This window comes from Natator depressus, chromosome 9, assembly GCF_965152275.1.
Source record: "Natator depressus isolate rNatDep1 chromosome 9, rNatDep2.hap1, whole genome shotgun sequence".
In the NCBI taxonomy this organism is placed as follows: domain Eukaryota; kingdom Metazoa; phylum Chordata; order Testudines; family Cheloniidae; genus Natator; species Natator depressus.
Window position 1 is genome coordinate 51,982,065 of NC_134242.1, and position 20,129 is coordinate 52,002,193.

Here is a 20,129-nt window from a genome sequence, read left to right on the forward strand (position 1 = left end):
AGTAAAACAAAAAGATTTTCCTAAATCTAAAATGTTATAATTTACACTGTTTCCTTTTTGCATTTCACTCCTCTTGGAATGTGAAAGTAAGTGGGTCAGTTTCACTTTTGTTTGGAGTCAAGTTTAACTTCCTGTCTACATGGATGTTAGTGGGACAATGTTAGGGGTCTCAGCTCTACAGGGGAAAGTTTGCATCCAAAATAACAGAGTTTATTTGAAATAGATCAATATCTATGTTATCATTAGGGTTGGTGGAAAAGTTTTCGTCAACATTATTTTTTGTCAGAAAATTGGATTTTCACATTTGTTGTTTCCTTGGAAAGTGTCTGCTGTCTTTGACAATTTCTGATTTTGCATCAGAAATCAAAAAAACCTGTAAAACAGAAATTTTTCAGCTGTTGAAAACTGAAGCCTTTCCAGTTTGGGTTTCTTTGAATGATGAGCCAAAATTTTCCATGCAAAAATCTCCAGTTTGCCAAACAGCTCAAGTTATGATTTATAACCTCTTGACCCCATCCTGCCTTTTCTTTTTAACAATATATAAATTTTAGGCCTCAAACTAATTGACAGTATCCCTTAAAGTTCTCCATTCCCCAGATGTAAAACTACTTAGCTTGAATTTATTATAGAGCAAATAATGGGCAGCCTAAATTATACATCTCTTGTGCAGAAGCTAATGACACCTACAGATCACTAGAATGGTTCATGTTTAAGTCAGATTTGCAGCTTCTTTGCATTGACAGAGCAGCATAAAGCAGTGAGATTAATCTAACCCCAAATTTGAAACAATCAATTGGTTCTTTGAATCTTCCTCACAACTTCTCACTTTCTCTATTTTCTTTCTACTGGCATAATACAGTAATTTAACAATAATACTACAAATGCCACAGGTGATATATATATATATATATATATATACACAGAGAGAGAGATGTCCAATTTTCTCTTATTTCCTGAAAGTTAAACCAGGAAGTCAAAGGACCACCAAGGTCAATGAATTAATAAGTTAACCAAACCCTCCCAAACGTCAGAAGAGTATGCGGAACTCAGGGTGTAGGCAGAAGTGTGAATCTTTTTTTATTTTAACTGAATGAGTTAGCTGGTCCGTTCTGAGCTATGAGTGGATGTAAAATGAAAGGGAGGAAGAGAAAGGAAGATGCAGGAGTTGTGGAGAGGATGGGAGGGAGGGTGGGGAAGACACCTAATGGTGAAACGAGACACACCTGCTCCAATGACTTCTTCAATCTTCACGAAGGAGACGTCAATCTCCTTGGCAAACTCGCGGACAGCCTCGTTGGGGTCCTCATAAGTGAAGGGGTCAATATAGATCTTCATCCCTGGAGAGCCTTGTCATGAGAGAGACAGGAGGGACAGCAACAGGGAGAAAAAACCAGTTGGTATTTAGGGAAAGGGCTTTGGAAGCATCTTACATCTCTCTGATACCTTCTCACTTCTCTGCAAGTCAATTACAATGCTATTTCTCTTTAGCTCTGCTACTCCACTCTCTCTCTATCTCATTCTCCATCCTTCCAGCCCCAATCCCACTCATCTGCTCTTATTGTTCTGTCCTCCATTATCTTTCCTCTTGCTCCTCTCCTGGTAGGTGGAAGGTATTACTTATAATCTGACAGACTGAGACCAGTCCACACAGAGCACACGGGAACCTGGAGCGTGGCCATTATGTATTTATCAAAGTCATACCAAATGCATTAGCAGCAGAGCCAATGTAGAATTGCAGGTTGAGATCAATATTTATCAATCGGACACCTTTTAGAGGGGAAGCCACCGCTGAGGCCATACCAGGCAGCTGTGACATAGCACACAGATTGATGGAGGAAGAGATTAGAAAAAGGAGAAAAATAGCAAGGTGGAAAAGGAAGGACTAAAGGAAGAAAGGTCAGAAAGGGAAAAAAACAAAATTTCTTTTAAACTTTCAGACGAAAAAATAAAAATACTAAAAAGAAAGAAAATTTACAATGATAAAATCAGAAAGAGAAATACATAAAGAGATACAAAATAAAGCATGAACATATAAAGAGACAAACAGATATGCACAAGGAAAATATTACAGTGTTTTTCACTCTCGCTATGTGTGTTAGACTACTTTCCCTTACCCTGGGTCTGTCTGATCTATTTAGATTGTAAACTCTTCAGGGCAGAGAGAGTTTGCTGCTCTGTGTCTGTACAGACCCTAGCACAATAGGCCCCATTCTTGGCTGGTTCCTAGTGTGATAAGAATGATATTAATAATAATAGTATCATCCTAACATGAAAAATACATTCCTATAGTGAAGGAGATAGACTAGGTCCTGATCTTCTAAGAAAGGAACACTCCTTTTGCCAACTCCAAGAGCTCAACAATCATGATTCAGGCCTCAAAAAGTCATGAGATTGGCTTAAAAATCACGTGATTTTTAAAATGTGGAGCTCTTGTTACTTGCATTTTAGTTTTTGAAGCGTTAGGTTGCACTTGGGTCATGTTTTCAAGTTTTTCTTCACAACCACAAAGGCTAGACATTTCCTTTGTTTTTAAGGGAAACGGAGATTCTCACCAAATAGCACGACTTCAGGAGCTGGGGCCTGTAAGATGAACATCAAATACTGGGAGTCTTGCACTAAAATCAGGAGAGTTGGCAACACTGCCAGCACCAGGTTTTTCTGAGAGCTGCAGCTATCATTCTAGGAGGCAAAGTCATGCCAAGAGGGTTTTCATTTGGTCCAGACAACCTAAAGCTGCAGCTTCTTGAGTTAAACCCATAGCTTAAGTGATTTTCACCAAGAGCTCTCCTGCTTATATAGCACATTCAGCTCCCAGCAATGAAGTTACAAAACTACGATTAGCTGGTTTTATGGTAAGGAACGTGGCAATTTTATGATGCTTCCTGCATAATTTGAGAAATATTTATTTACCCAAAAAGGTCTTTGAAAGTTTTGTTGCTGCTACTAAATTGACAGAGTGTAGCAATTATAATCAAAAGCCTGAATGGCCTGATAAAAGATGAGTTATGAGCCTCCATAACCGACAGTCAGGCACTATTTTTGCCTACTAAAAAGCATTCCAAGGGGATGTTCCTCAAGTCAGGGCTGCCCAGGCTCAGCCAGATGACTGGGGAATTTCTGTGGCACTGTAGGCAGATGTGGAATCTGCCTTCGGGTATCAAATCAGATTCAGATCTTGTTACTGTACTCGTTAAAATTAAAACCAAAACCCTCACGCCCGGGGATGCAAACACTGTTAATGGTGGCTGCTCAAGTGGCATTTCCTCTCATCTGGTGGAAAAAATGAGTCCAGCAAATGCTATCAAAATATTATAATAAAACGGTGCTTTTCAGAATGAAAGCCTACACAGCTGGATAAGGGAAGCAGGTAGCATCACCTGCATCACAGGTAATAGACATTATTTGCAGCTACTCTCCTCTAAGTCCACACACTCATGTGGGGCATGTTACGGTTAAACCTAGATGATATGCCTCACACCAATAAAACTACCTGGCAACACCATTCTGGAATTCTTCTTGCCCTGAGCTCCTGGGGTGGGAGGGCACCAACTAGGGAAATACTATACAATTACAGAGAGATTGTGGCCCAGTGGACATGACCTCAGGAGAGATGGGTTCTGTTCCTGGATCTGCCACTGACCTGCTTTGTGCCCTTTGGCAAATCACTTCCCGAGTCTGTGGTTCTCTTTCCCCTCCCATCTTTGTCAGTGGTGTCTACTTAGACTGTAAGCTAACCGGGGCAGAGACTGTCTCCTATCAATTGTCTGCACAGTGCCTAACGCAACTCAGCCTTGATTCCAATCGAGGCCTCTACCTATGGAAATATCACTAGGAACATAGAGAGGTAAAAGTTCACTGACCCATACTCTGGTGACATATTTTCTTGATTTTTCTCTCCCTTGTTCCTTCTCTCTCTGTCCACCTGTTTTAATTCAGTCCATGCCCATCTTCTCCTTTCCATTCTCCTCTCTGTCCCATTTCCAGTCCATTCTTTTTTCTCTCTGCCTTTCATTCTTTGAAATTATCACACTTTTCTCCCCAGCTCTACAGTTTCTCTTCCCAGGCCCTGTTTGCCAATTAAAGACATCCACTCCTGCTGCTAAGAGCTTTGCGCATGACAGAGTTGGTAATCCCGGCTAGCTAGCACTGGAATAACTGGGTGCTTATAACTGTTTCCCAGGAATAACGACACATCCACTGGAAAAAACAATACTGTCCCCTTTCATTCCAACCAGCAGCAGCCAGGTCTCCTTTCATTTCCTTTCTTCTTTATTGTCCCTCTCCTGTGCCCACCGCTGTCCCTCTCTTCACTCCCCAGCCCTGTTCTCCTGCGGAGCGCCTTCCATTTGTTGTCTCTCAGCCTGCTTTCCTTCCACCACCTCCCTCTCCTACTTTTCATTTGTTCTTTCCATCTAAGTCTCTTCCCAGTTTGCTTCCTCACATCCCTCCTTTGAGCGTAACTTCTGCTTTACATCCAGACTCCTGACTCGTGCTATCAAAGAGGTCACTGATTTTGGTGGCCCATTGATTTGGCAACTAACTCCCTTTGGCTCCTTTCAAAATCCCAGCCTCAGAGTACTGGTGGCCAACAATCCCTTCCTCTCCCTCGATCCCCCCAGTCATAAGCATGCCTTGCTAGGGGCCTGCCCCAAAACATCTGTCTGGGCCAGCAGGGAGAGAGGGGAGCTTTGCCCAACTCATTCTGCAAAGGTCCTAGTCCTGGGCCCTTAAAGGAACAATGGTCTAGGATGGCCCTATACCGTCCCTTGCCCGCAACACCATGTTCCTCTCTCCCATGGACTTCTTCAACTGCTTCCCTGGACACATGGAATGGGGTAATCACCTCGTCCAGCCTTAGCCCCCGATTATCACCCTACTGTGTACAGGGTCAGCTCAAGGATTGTGGGGAGGAACACTACAGTGATTCTTGAGCCACACCACACCTTGAGTGAATCCTTACACAGGGGTGTCTGTGTCAGGGCTGCAGGGCCCCCTCAGCCCCCCGCTGTGGAAGAGAAGCCTGACTCCTGTCACCCTGAGCCATTCGCTTGCACCGCTCTGCCTTTCCAAGATTCTCTTCTCAAAGAAAAACGTAACACACTCATGGGGTTTTTGCTTAATGAAATCTGAGATTCTCCTCAACAGGGATAAGTCCCTTGAGTCACCTCCTGCTCCACAGTGGGATGGGAGAGGGAAGGAGTAGCTGCCCCGATCATCACGCTGCCCTGCACTCAGGGGAGTCAGGACTGACCCAGCCAAGTTGGAGGCATTGCTAAGATAGTCACTGCTGGGGTCTGTATGAGGAGCGGTGGTTTGGTTTTCCAGTCTGGGCACAGACTTTGCCAATGAGAGAGTCCTGATGATCCCAATTGTCCCTTTGGACTTTAAAATCTATCAAGTGAGCAGAGAACCCATGTCAGTGAGGATTTCCAGATGATCATGTTTGGGGTGAGCCGAAAGGGAATGGTCTCTCCGCCCCACTCCATTGGTCTGACCAGTTTTCCCTTGAAGGTTTACACTACAGCTCAAATCGCTATTTTGATATTTATTTTAATTGCTTAGTTAATTGTTCCCATTATTAATTATTATTATTATTTGTATCTTTAGGAGCCCCACTCAAGGATCAGGGTCCCATGGTGCTAGGTGCTGCACAGAAGCATTTCTAAAGCTGACATCGGAACAATTTGCCTGTTGTCATGTTCTTGTCACGTAATAGACTGTACGCTGGGAATGTGAATGAGCCCATTGCTCCTTTATAATGCCAGTGAGCCACTCTGAATTAGCAATGAGCTCCAAGTATCTGAGCTAAAGAGTTTATCAGATGTTGCCTGTTAATTATGGAGTGATTGTGAAAAAACAGTTGATGGAAGAATGAGCTCATGATTCTGGTGTCTGAGATTCAAGAAGGATGTCAGATGAGCTCCTTGCTCCTAGCAGGGCCAGTTTGGGCAGAAGCGCCATGTTCCCAAGGCTGATGATGAAAACTGCAATGAAGCCATCTGTACATCTCCCACTTCATAAATCCCTTTACGGCTCAGTCTCATACACTTTAACAGCCCCATAAATTTTTTTACAAGAGCAGCTGATACTCCTGCCAGGATTACAAAGGGATTTACAGGATCATAACCAAGACTGAGCTACTGATCAAAAAATCTTGTCTCCCTTGCTCTTTCACCCCAGACGGGATGCAGGGCCTCAGTGCAGATTGTGGGGAGGAGCAGCAGCCTGTGGATCCAATGCCACAGGGTCGTTTGCCAGGATGGGAGGGGTGCCACGGAGGGCAAGGGGTGCCTGCTGGAGGCCTAACTCTGTCTGGAGCACGACAGCCTGCTCTGAAGCTGAATATCAGGGATACTTATCACAACACACCCATGCACCCCTCTGCCACAACCCCACATCTCAGGAAACCCTCACTCATTCCTTGGCCTTTTCTCACTTGGACTATTGCAACCCCCCCTGCAATCACCTTCTCTCAGAGGCAAAGAACTGAGACCACACCCCCTCCATGCTTGTTTCCCATTTATTACAGGGTCCGGTTTATAACATGGACTTTAAACCATCACTTGTCCCAGCCTTGCAAATACACCTTCTCTCTGTCGATTCCTCTCCCCAATCCCCCCACTCTGCAGGCACTATGGCCCAGCTCCACAAAGGCATGTAGGCTCTTCACTTCCATTGCTCTCAATGGACCTTTGCGGATCTGGGCTGAACTTCCCCTCTGCCCTTTCACAGAGTGTCGTTGGTGCTGGTGGTGGCGTGCCAGCCTTCTCCTCTGCAGCGTCTGACGTTGCAATAACTATCCTCCAGAGCACCGGTGCATTCACTCTTCCTCCGTATTTATTATTACCAATGAGACAGACACTGTTCTGACATATAGAGCGTTATAGCTGTGCATGGAGGTAACAGGACAAGCCTGTGCAGCTTGGCGTCTACAGTTTCAAGGTCTGATCCTGCTTTGAAATAAATGAGTCTGCCCACCATTGACATCAATGGGAGCAGGACTGGCCCTAAATTAGACACCAAATGCCGACAAGGGACCAGGACAGGCTGTGGTAGGGAAGGCTGGTGGAGAAACATCATCTCTCCCCAGCAAGGGGAAGTGCTGTTCCTTGGGAAGCTTGGTAGGAGGCTGGCGGGAAACAAGAATTCCGATGTCTGAAAAATGTGGAGGTTTTGGAATTTGTTTTAGGTCTCACGTGAAGTGAAAACCAAAATGCTTTGGAATTTTTCACAAAAACGAGACAAGATGAGCCAGTTTCCTGATCCAGAGCAGGGACTGGAACCTGGTTTGCCCAAATCCCAGGTGAGTGCTCAAACCACTGAGCTCTTGGCTATTCTGGGGTGAGTCATGCTCTCTGATTTTGACCAGAAATTCCAACCCTGAATCTAAGTAACCTTCCTGACAAAAGTTTCATCGAAACTGATACCATCTTGCAAAAAGTTGCAGTTCGGGTGAAAAAAGGTTTTGTTGAGTAATTCCCGACCAGCTCTATTCAGGAGCCTTCTTTGCAGAGAGCAAACCATTTCAGTTTACTAGTTTTCTGGTTAATTGCAGGAGGGGACTATTAGAGAATATTTACATTTGTTCAGTTTTATGCAAAGTATCCCTGACAGATTTGAGGGAAGAAGTGTGCTTTAAAGAGGGATGTGGAGATGGTTGGATGATTGGCACACAAGAGTGCGTATGGTAGATCCAAGCATAAGGGAGAGGATGAAAGAAAGCGTGAAGATCAGAGTATTCATTTCTCTCTCCATCTGCTCACGTTTAGCTCTGTTGCTGTATTATTCAACTGTGGAAAGGATCCTGAGAGATAGTGAGTATGAAAGATGCTACCCACATGCCACTGCACTATATTGTAGTTCCCTAAGATGTCAGGAGGTTTTTAAATTACAGAGCAGCCAAATTACAGAGCATGATGGATGGCATAAGGTAGGTGGGGCAAGGCTGGCCAATTTACACTGAAAGGGATAGAGGAAATTTATCCCACCACAGCACCCGCCACTGGTTTTAAAGAAGACAATTTCCACTATATGGGTAAAAATCTCTCTGCATTACCTCGCTCTGGGGAGGAACACAGAGTGGGTGCTCCAGAATATAGCTGATAGGGTGAACAAACATGGGATGGGGCAGAAGGGGAGCAAGGAGGCCAGAGGATTCATGAAGGACAGCGAAAGACAAGCATCTTTTTTTAGTGAATATACTGTGTCCCAGCAGACATGGGAGCAGAGATTTCCAAAGCCACCTAAGGAATCTGAATGCCCATATTAATGGAATGAGGGCATCCAAATCTCTTGGAGGGCTTTGATCATCTCAGTCTGCAGGACCTTAGTCAGTCATCACTATGAGGAATAAGACTGGGAGTTTCGAAAGGCCTGTGTGCTGGGAGTTTAATCACTGGCATGGATGGGAGCAGAGGTAGGCCGACACAGAGGTCTGTTGATAATCCCACTGTAAATACTTCCCTTTCCCTCTTGCTATTGCCCTGATACTTGTCTCAGCTTATCCGGTTATTAATGGCCTTATTCAAGCAAAATGAGTTAGTATTTTGATAGCAAAGCCAAACTCTTTCTGTAACCATTAGTAGTTTCATGTTCTACCTGCATGTGAATTCCTTCCTGTGTGTAACCTAGACATCCGTGGGATTGCAAGGGGCATACCTTGGAGCAGACTTGGCTGATTGAATTGCTACAGTTCTAACCTATATAGTACCGTTCATATTCAGGTCATCTCCAAGTGCTTTGCAGAGCAGGGAAATAGACCAAGCGTGGGAAATTACAGCCCAAAAGGTGATTTTTTCAGAAAATGTTGATCATGTCCAAATCAAAGCTTATTAATTAAACTGTTTTACAACTTTATGCATCATCCACTACTAAGGGAACTCTATTACTGATTGGGTGTGTGATGACAGATATAAAATCCATTTCACTGATACTTATAACAGCAATTTACAGAAATACTTCTCTGATTACACAGACATTCATGCCTAGATACAGCAGAGAAACATATGGTCCATATACTATTTACAGGAACACGTATTCACCACTTTACAACAGTAACGAGCCAACAGAACAACTGGCGGGAATCTGTGTCTGTGAATGAAGATGCAATAGAGAATCTGGCCCTACTTGAGAAATTTGCCCCAGTACAGGGTCATACAGAAAAAATAGCTACCTTGTTCTGCCTGCCATTACCTCTCCCGGACCAAGATGGGCAGGACATAGGGAGCTGCTGATCCCCCACCTCTGCCTGATTAACGGGAGGTGAAAGAAAACCACAAGCCCTTCCACTCTCACTGCACTTCCTGCAGGAACACGGAGGAAGAAGGAGCTACGTAGAGCCCCTCCCAGGAGCCAGGAGGAATGCTGGCAAGATCAAGAAGCAAAAGAGATGGATTGAGCCCACTATTATTTCCTAGGAAATTCATAGACTTTAAGGTCAGAAGAGACCATCATGATCATGTAGTCTGATCACAGGTCACAGAACCTTGCCCACCCACTCCTGCAATAGACCCCTAACCTCTGGCTGAGTTACTGAAGTCCTCTAATCATGGTTTAAAGACTTCAAATTACAGAGAATTCACCATTTAATCTAGTTTAAACCTGCAAGTGACCCATGCCCCATGCTCCAGAGGACAGTGAAAACTCCCCAGGGTCTCTGCTAATCTGACCTGGAGGAAAATTCCTTCCTGACACCAAATATGGCAATCAGTGAGACCCTGAGCATGTGGGCGAGACCCACCAGCCAGACACCACGGAAAGAATTCTCTGTACTCAGAGCCCTCCCCATCTAGTGTCCATCACTGGCCATTGGGGATTTTTGCTACTGGCAGTCACTGATGGGCCACATGCCACTATGGGCAGTGTCATCATACCATCCTCTCCATAAATTTATCAAGCTCAGTCTCAGAATAATTTCTCAGAATGAATGAGAAACTAGTTTCTCCTCCTTCTTCTTCCATGAAGGACGGGCTTGTGATTAAGGTACTGGGCTGGGACTGAGGAGATCTGGCTTCTATTCCAAGCTCTCTCACAAACTCCCTGTGTGAGCTTGGGGATTTAAATCACATGCTCATTCTGAGTTTCAATTCCCCATCTGTGAAATGGGGCCAACATCACTTCCTGCCCTCCTGGGTGTATTTGGGGGACATACTCACTAACCTTTCTGAGGTGCTCAGTTATTATGATGATGGTGAATACATGATATACCAGCTCCCCTAATCCATACTTCCCCTGATTTCTGGGTGCTACACCAGATTGCTGAAGCAAAAAGAAAACTGCAAGCTACATCATTTTCAGCGTGGAATATTCAGTGCTGGTGTGGAAGAGAAGCCAGGGGCCCTTGCTTTGGATAGGAGGGCCATGTCTCTTTGATAACCAGAACCAGGGATTCCCACACATATGCATTCAACTACATATACATATTATACACATTCTGCCTGTTGCAATGATGCAGGCATGCATGTACACAAACATGCATCAAAGGACAAATCTCCCTTTTGGAGTAATCCACAAAGGCTGTTGTGCACAGAAGATGTTTCCTTGCATCTATCAGGTGTAGAGCTGAGCAAAATTTTTTGGATGAAACATTTTTTCACCCCCAAATGCAGATTTGGTTTGGCTGAAACTTTTTGCAGATTCATCAAATTGTTTTGTTTGAACACCTCCCCTGCCCTCACACACACACAAAAAAAATAATCAGAAAAGCTGAAAAAGTTTAGTTTGACATTTTTTAACTGAAACATTTCAATTTTTTGAATCAAAATCACTTTTTAGTTCACTGTACTTCAGTTTTAAAATGGTACAAAAAACTCAGCCATGAAATGAAGCACTTCATTCACCTGGAGACTAAATATTTTCAACCTTTTTGGTTCACCGAAACGTTACAACATTTTTCATTGTGGATCGATCTGAAATGAAGTTTCTAAAAATTATTTTTCAGTTTGGCCACTGAAAATCAGATGATGGCACAGCTCTAGTCAAGTATCCCTTTCCCCAGGATCCCACATCATATCCTGCCCCTGCTACTCCCCACCCACTACCCACCCAAAGTAGCTCTAACATGAACAGCTGGGCCAGGTGAGGGGAGACTCTAATTGCTGTTCAGTTAAGTGAATGCATTATTTGTTCCAGTTGATGCACTTGTTAGTGCATTAGCTGCTCTCCACAAATTTCCCACCTGTTTTCCTTTAGTATGTGCAATAATAGCATTAGTGTTAGTTGTCTCTCTAACCTTGGCAGTCTCCCTGGCGATCCAAGAGCCTATTTTCCACTCTTCACAGCAGAGCTTTCAGGTGCAGACCTCACAGCTCATGGCTTTTATTTGTAATCATTCTGGTGCGTCAAGAATTACCTCCTTCAAGGAGGTCGGCAATATTTGCAAACAGGGAGGAAAAACGCCAATTGGCAATGTGACTCCAAGATCACAAATTGCAAGTGGAGCTGCAGAAAGGTTCCTGCAACAAACCCTTTTCTATCTTTCCTAAGGACTGGTTCAAGAGGGTGTATTCTAGTATCCTTTTGAAATCCTAGTTTGGGCAGGGCCGTCCTACCTCTTCCAAAGACATCTGTTCTCTTGCTGCAATATTTTTGCGTCACTTCATGTGAGCTGTTTCCAGCGATGGAGACAAGTGCTCAGCACTGGGAACAAGTCAGAGGATAGGCTGCAAAGAACATTAGTGACTTTGTGGACAAGGCACTAGCTGGTAGGCTTTCAACAAACCCTTTCTTCCAGGTAGAGAAATAGAATAATAGAATATTAGGGTTGGAAGAGACCTCAGGAGGTCATCTAGTCCAATCCCCTGCTCAAAGCAGGACCAACCCCAACTATGCAGAAGAAGAGACGAAAATGGGGACAAGGAAGTGACAGAGGGAAGAGAGAACCCTTGTATTTAATAGGAATCCAGTGGTATTTAGAGAACTGTAAAAAACATTTGCTTAAAGATTTGCTGGTCTCAAAGATTACAAAATCATCAAGATTGCAAGGGTTTTCAGTGGGGAGCTAAGAAGATCAAAATCCATCTAAAATATTTTTTAGTTTTAACTGGACTTTCTCTGCCCTGACTGACTGGCTCTTTGCTCCAACCCTCCCGCTTCCTCCTCACAGTCTCTCAGCTCAATTTAGCATCACTCCACACCTACCCGCTCATAGTCTGCTTCGTCCCCTCTTCTCACCTGCTCCACATCCTCAATCCCTTCGTCTCACCTGTCTTTCCATTCAGCTAAGCTCCACCCTCCAAAAAAAATCATGGACTTAACTAGAACTCTACTAATCTGTGTTTGTACAGTGCCTAGAACAATGGACCCCGGATCTTAGTCAGCTCTCAGGCACTACCATAATCACCATGATTAACAATAAAAGCCATGACATTGTAACCTAACTTCCTAAACAGGGATACAGTTTAACTCAACTGCAAGGATCTGTACACTTGGACTCCAAACTAGCAGCACAAGAATTCATCAGTCAAAATACATAAAAACTTTTTCAAGAGAGTGATACAAATCTCAGGCAAATTCTTACTCATAGGAGCAGCCAATGGCTCAGTAGTTTTATCCACGTGAATAAGGACTGTATGCATAACAAGCTGCAAATCCCAGGTAAAACCATCCTCTATCTTCCCTGATTCCACGGTATTCCACCACCTCCTCTCCCAGACACCTCTGTTTTGGCTCTGGGTGTTGCTCTGGTATATTATGTAGGCATATGATACATGACAACATTTAACCATGCAGTGTTGTTGTAGCCGGGTTGTTCCCACAATATTAGAGAGACAATGTGGGTGAGGGTATAACTCTTATTGCATCAGCTCCTGTCCAATAAAAGACATTCCCTCACCCATCTCATCTCCCTAACATTTAAACATGGCAAGGACAGGGAGTTTTGGTTGAGGTAGGAAAAACAGAAGCAGGAGTCCACAGCTCCTTCCTCTGTAGCTATCAGTTGCAGTCACCTGCATTTGAGATGACAGAATCAGAAGGGCAGCATTCACATCCATTTTGCAGGGGCTGCATGATTACACAGTGCAAGGTGACAGAGAAATAGGTTCTATCATTTTGAAAACTCTTGGTCCAATATTCCAAAACTTGGCTTAATGTTTAGGCCTCAGTGTGATCAAGAATCCCTGATGGGTTTGGGGTTTACAGCTTCAGCAGTTTTTGGAATCTGTGGCAGTCGACTATTCGGGTGCCACCTTCCCCAACCAGCGCAAGCAAATTGGACACACTGTTTAGCATGACTCATCAGCCCTCAGTAGTACTCTGGCTGGAACTAAGCCTGAAAACAAGGTGTCGGTTCACTATCTAGTAACTCAGAGGCATAACAATATACCTGTACATTTCTAGATTTTAGCTCTTATTTTCTGGTTTTGCATGCTTTTCTTTAATCTCTTTCTGTTGGTATCTATGGTTTTTGAACTCTGTTTTCTTTATTAAAAAAAAAAACCCTAGGAAATTCCATACAAAAATGACTAAAAGAACTTTAGGGTTACAGAGTGAATTACTCAGAGTCAGAAAATGCAACATGCAACCTTAACTCTGCCCCTGTGCATCTGCATTCCTGTAGTCCAATTACATGCCTCATGCTATTTCTCAAATAACATAATCTATTCATTACAATTATAATTAATCCCATTTGTTCTACACCTTGGGTCCTTTTTAAAGAAAATGAATGCATCTGGGAGGTTTCTGTGGTAGACTGTAATTTGGATTTCAGCTGGTCCCAATTTTGTATCTCAGTTCCTATTCCGCTGCTTTCCTGCCATGCCCTGCTTTACGTGGGTACTGAGGCTGTCTGTAATCTGCAAAGCCCTAAAGAGAAGTGTGTGTTTGTGTTAGAGACATTCCTTGAAGCACTTGGGAACTGCAGAATTCAACTCTTTGCAGCTGGTTCCATGCGTGGCTAAAGCATGTGAAGTCTGTGGAAATGTGGGTGGCAGATACTAGCTGGGGCTGTTGCTTTATAACCTGCATTGGAAAAGATAGTAAATGAGTAAAGGCCCATTTGCTATTTTATCAAGAGCAGAGCTCGTGCACTGGAAGAGTATCTGAGTACAAGCTATACTTTCTGCACACAACCAATGCTTAGATTTTATTCAGACTTGTGGATCTACAGACCTCCAAGGGAGGTTTAAAAAAGCTAACCCACTCTGGAAAAATAAGAACTCCCTCTTGACCTTCAGGTTCTTGTATTTGTTTACCAACCAGATCAGGGGCATCGAGTCAAGAAGCCTTTCCAGCTATTTGCAACATAGCCTCCTGTTGCCCAGTGCGAGCTAGAAGCACCGGCCTCTTATTGAGCATAAGAGTGGTGAAGCCAACAGAAGAGATGCCACCCCATGGTCTGCATGAAAGATGCTAAAAAGCTTTTTAGATTCCAGCAAATATTTTTTGTTCAGGCCCTAGCTTAACTCCAGCAAACTTTTTAAATATCCATGTAAGGAGAAAGCCAGGAGGAGCCCCAGTTAGATGAGGCTGTGTGATTTAGTTGGTGTTGGTCCTGCTTTGAGCAGGGGGTTGGACTAAATGACCTCCTGAGGTCCCTTCCAACACTGATTTGAGTATGAGGCTGACTCCCCTGCCCTGAATTCAGCTACTTCCCTCCCTCCAGACTGCTCTCATCACAACCAGTCGCATAGCTGAGCCTTACAGCCTTCTCCGATCGTTCATGACCCCTGCACCCTCTGCCTGGCTCATGGCCCCTCCCTCTCCAGGCTCTTTCTTCCTAGGGCTTTCAAGCTCTCCATGCTTTTGCTTTTCAGCGTTGCTTGGGGAGGCACCTGCTCTGTCATTGCCCCCACATCCCGCCCGTCTTATTCTTGCCCTAGATGCTCTCCTGTCAGCCCATGGATTAAGCCATCCGTCTGCTCTCTTGACTTTGACATTCATTTCCTGACCAGCCTTGCACCTTTGCTGTCTCTCTGGTACCTCCTTATGGATGCCTGACAGACTGCTCCAGCTCAACGTGTCTAAACTTCAGGTTATCAGATCTCTCAGCCCCCCAACATGCCCCCTCTTATCTATCCATGTGAAACTCTACAGCACCCCGACTCAAAACACAGACGCCAGTTTCTGTATTGCAAATCTGTTCAAAAACCATGAGTCAGGCCCCCTCAAAATCCAAAGTTTGTCTTAAAATCATAAGACTAAAACAATGACAACAGTTGGGTTCTTTTTATTGGTCTCCTGGTCTCTGAGCCTCTAAGATGCACTCAAGGCACATTTTCAAGATTTTCTTGCAGAAATGAGGGCTACAAACCTACTTTTTTTAAAAGGAAAGCTGAGAATCTCACCTAATCACCTGCCTCCAGCATCTGGAGCTTCAAAAGAACCCAAATATCGGGAGAGACATGATAAAAATTGCAAGAGTCAGCCCCACTGCATATTTTATTCTCCTCCTCCCATCATGCTGAGACTCTGACCAAGTCCTGTCATTTCTCGCACTATACCATCTCTAAGATCTGCCCTTTCCCCTCAAGCCCTGCTACAATAAATCCTGATCCATGCCTTGCTCAATTTGGGTCTTGTCAGTTTGCGTCTTGCAACCTCCTCCACTTTGGATTATTAGTTCCAGTCTAGGAAAAACTAGATTGAGTGACCTTTTTTTTTTTTTGGTGAATAATTTGTTTGCTGAAAAATGCAGGTTTGAACTGACTGCAAGCAAAATGTTTGGGGTTTTCTGTTTTTGTGAGAAAAACTGAAAAAATTGTTGTTTCAGGTAGACCTGAAATAAAATTTCTTTTCAGACTTTTCAGTTCAGCCACCAAACCGAAAAGCCAATTATTTGTCGAGCACTAACTCTCCCGCTAAAATCAGCATCCTTTCCCAGTGCGCTGATCACATCTGCTCTCCTTAGACCCCTTCGCTAGCTCCATCTCCCTTCACTAGCTTCCTCTCTCCCTCAACTTCCAACTCCTTTTCCTCACCTTCAGAGGCATGCAATGTGTCTACCCCACTCATTCCACCCTGTAGTCGCTGTCTTCTTCTCTCCTTCTTTTATACTTCACCTTACTGTACAATAGCCTCCCCCTCTCTCTCCACCAAACTGCCTCGCTCTCCTTCTTCAAGCCCATGAAGGTGTGCTGAGCTGCACTGAGCTTATGATCATAAATCCTTTGCTATTGTCCTGTGTATCATCTTCATCTGAGTTAGGCTGCGCGGAGAAGTTTATCTTTCCATGTGATTTCTAAAGCCACAGACAGTTGCAGCTCTCTGTAAAAATTATTAGTGTATAGGAAACACACACGTTACAACTTTCTTTCTCCAACACAAACCTGCTGTACCGTTTTTCTCTCCACTCACCTCGGCCAGTGCTGTAGTGCTGTAATTTATCACTGTACACGGCCTCTTTGCTGTAAGCCCGCTTCCTAGGGAAAGGGGAGACAAATTGTTCAGGTAATGTATAAGTGGCTCATTCTACCCAGACCACTCAGAGCATCTCTGAAAAAGAATGTGATAATGAATTTACCTGCACTGGCATGGGAAAATGATGCCTATTACTCACGCACTAACAAATATCTACATCGAGGTGATATAGATGTGCACAGTCACATGCAGATATATCGATAGAGACACACCCACACGCACAGCTGTCTACCTATATCTGTCTGTATGTCAGAGATTTGAAACAGTGAGTGTCCACAGGAAAAGGAAGAGACAGTGACCCAGCATAAATTGTAGCTCTGGAATCCGCATGCCCAATTTTTGCTCCCTGCTTGCTACAGATTCAGTGAGTGGAGCAGGAAAGGGTGGGAGACAATAAAACTGGGTCCATGTTTGCAAAAATATTGTTGAAGTAAATTCTCTGATTAGACTCCTTTAAATCTGTTGCTGTCTCCATGGCTCATGTTCACTTGAATGAAACACGCTTCCCCTCTTGTTTCACGTCTAACTTCTCATTGTGTTCGCATAAAAACTCACTGAAAAATGTATCACCCACTGAGAACTGTCTGGTGTGATATTTACCTGTGGCAGCGCCGCCTTCGGACTCTCTAGTACAAGCATAATGGTCATTTGTAAACTGCCTTGTGCTAGGTGTCCCCAGCTCATTCAGCTGTGGCCCAACTAATGCCCTCAGGTTTGCTCAGAGGGCAGAACATAGCTCAGTAAGTGGCAAGCTTTAATGGGAACCAGAAGACTCACATCTTGTGCCCTTTAGTACTGCAAGGATACTTCATCCTTCCCCACCTCACATGCATTTCTTGCACATGCTGTTTACTTTGTACTTTCCACCACCTCCAAATCTCAGTTCAGTTCCTGTTATACCTATACAGCACGGCACATCCAACCAAGGGGAATTGTGAACAGTTCCCTTTCTCTGCAGTCTGGCTGCTGCTTTGCTCCGGGCTGGCCAGCAGGAGGCACTGCAGCCAATGGCCCCTCCTTGAAGACCCTCTCACTGCATCACAGGCATGGCCACTGCATGCCAGGGAGACTCTCCCTTCTGATTGCAGAGGAAAAGCTAAAGACTACGGGTGAAAAATGGTACCTGCTGCAGACGATTGAAATAGCCACCAGCGAGACAATGAAGACCACACCGGCTGCTGCAGACCCTGCGATCAAAGGCAACTGCTCTCTCAGCTCTGACTTGTAGTCATCTGCAAGGCAGAAAGGCATCTTACTCTCTCTCCGAACCAAGGAAGAGCCAAGGACAAACCTCTCGCGGCCTGATTCTGCTGCCCTTTGGCCTGATTCTGCTGCCCTTTGGCTGAGAAGCTGCCCACGTTGGCTTATTCCCAGTAAATAGTTGGCACTATTCACTGGGAATAAGGGTGGCAGAATGAGACTGAGGCACCAGATATATGGCTCCTCCCACCTCTTCGGCAAGGCCAACCACTTGTGGGTTGGGAGCATCACCATAGGCTCGGAAAGAAGCAGGGGGATGAGACAGTCCTGGGCTTGCATAGCCCTGATGTGGATTGTCACACACGACTCACGTGCATTTGAGGTTAAAAAATAGAACAGAAAGGTTGGCAGGTTGAGCGAATGTGACACATTTCTGAATCTTGTGAAAAGCTGAAAACCTCCACCTTTTCCTCAGGTCTGGGTCTGGCAGCCATGGCACCAGCCACGCTGCCGCATGTTAGATTATTATGCGTAGGGCTTTGTTTCGGTGCTCTAGAGCACACTGACTCACACAAGGTACCTGCTGAGCACCTGCCACAGCAGATCACAACAAACTCCCCAGTGACTGAGCACTGGGCCTGGGGGGAAGGAGGGATGGGATGGGAAGGGGGTAACTGCACAACCCTCGGCTTTGCACAAGCATTCTACGTTACCAAGAGGGAGCTGATCATGGGTTTAAGTGGAGATGGAAGGAGTTTTAGAGCCACGAGCTTGGGGCAGAGGGAGTATTTAGCAATTACGGCTGCGATTTTCAAAGAGAGGTTGAGTTGGGAGCTCCTTTGGAAATCCCAGCCATCGCTCTTCATTTACCCCACAACTATGGTCCAACAATGTGACTCTCAGCTCATATAAATGCCCTACTCCCTGCCCTCCCCCGAGACCATCCTGAGGGGATCAACATGCTGGAAACGAGAAAAAAAGAGTAGTTACGAGGAGAACTCTAGCTTCACTGGCTCCTTATAGCTACAGAGCGCGGGTGACTATCTTGCAAAGAGAGCTGTAGCTGCAACAGCCATTGAACTCCATGGAACACAGGGAAGTAGCTGGAGCAACTGAGGAAGCTGATTTCCAGGGTCACACAGGAGAAAACATACGATCTGCTGCTGTGTCTTGTTCATTTGAACAGACCCTTTTGTCACAAAAATGTGACCAAGACACAAACACTGAACTTGCAGCAGCGAAGGAGTTAAAACCGGAAGGGGAGATATGAAAATCCAGAATCTTACGACAGGAGTTCATCCCAAGGGACTGGTTCTCATTTACATTAAGGCCCATTTCAACTGCATGTATGCCTACTTTAAGCCTTTTACACCGTCGGAGTAGTGCACAGGGGCCTTAATGTAAACAAGAATCAGCCTCGAATGCTTTAAGTCTATTTAGCAATGACCGCCTGGCTGATGGAGTACCAGATAAGGACACGGCACTGTGACTCAGGACACTTGGGTCCTGATCTGGACTTTGCCGGTGCCCTGCTGCGTGACCTTCCCATCTTTGTGCTTCTGTTTCCCTCCCTGGCTTTGTCTGTCTTGTCTATATAAATGAAAAACTACTTAGAACCAGGGTTGTCTCTCGATACGTGTCTGTAGAGCACCTAGTACAACAGGGCCGCACTCTTCGTTCCTATTGCAATACAAATCGTAATAATTCATTTTCTAGAGAGAAAGACCTGTTAACTTGTGCCAGAAGCAGAAACCAAAAGGTTAAAGTAAAAGTCCTTCAAAAGGAGGTATTTAGCACTCCTTTTATCTTTAGTTTTTCTTTTTCACAGTTAGTTGCTAGTAACCAGATTTATCTCCTGCGTGCTACTTAAATCCTGAGAAAGTCTCATCTAACGATCAATGATTATTTAATAATCTACAATATCCATTCTTATTAAATTTCAATTAATTGCTTATTGGAGGCAGAGTTTTCTTCTCCCTTCACTAATCCTGAATATTCAAGACATTCATTTTTTATTTGCATCCTTTCAGTCATTCTGTGTTTTTCCTTTTCCTTATGCTTTTAGATGTTTGCCTTTCAGAAAAAATACACAAAAGAACCTGCTGAAGGTTAGCTTCTTAAATACGAGAAGGCAAAAGAACTTTTCATAGAAGAAGGATAGTTCTGTGGTCAAGGCATTTCATCAACACTCCAGAGATGTAGGTTTAATTCCTGACTCTCTCACAACCTCACTGTGTGACCTTGGACAAGTCATTGAATTGCTCTGAATAAATCTCTGACTGTGTGCCTGCTCTGATGTTGTTTGGGGCCGTTAGTTGCTATAGTAATATAAATAATTAACATTTGCCACAGACAATCACACACATCTTTCTGTCTTTGTGCTGCTGGGCAACAGTCATAGGGCCATATTTTTCTTTTAATGGCTTCTGCGTCTCTGGGCTATAAACTGTCTTTTTCTACATATCTGTGTACATGACTGAACACAATGGGGCCCTGACTGGATCTCCTGCTGCCACCCCAATACAAATTAATATTAATGGCTGAGGATTTTCAACAGTGCTTAAGGAAGTTAG

The 20,129-nt window shown here is 44.4% G+C and overlaps 1 protein-coding gene across 6 annotated transcripts in view; it reads right to left on the reverse strand.

Moving 5' to 3' along the window:
* The window catches only part of EPHB1 (EPH receptor B1), a 402,223-nt gene that overhangs the window by 102,046 nt on the left and 280,048 nt on the right, over window positions 1-20,129 (reverse strand). For all 6 annotated transcript variants that reach the window (XM_074964154.1, XM_074964158.1, XM_074964156.1 and 3 more), the window contains 3 exons: window positions 17,480-17,588; window positions 16,294-16,358; window positions 1,224-1,346 (listed from right to left, as the gene is read on the reverse strand). In XM_074964154.1, the coding sequence (XP_074820255.1) occupies window positions 1,224-1,346; window positions 16,294-16,358; window positions 17,480-17,588 (297 nt within the window). The remainder of the gene's footprint in view (window positions 1-1,223; window positions 1,347-16,293; window positions 16,359-17,479; window positions 17,589-20,129) is intronic.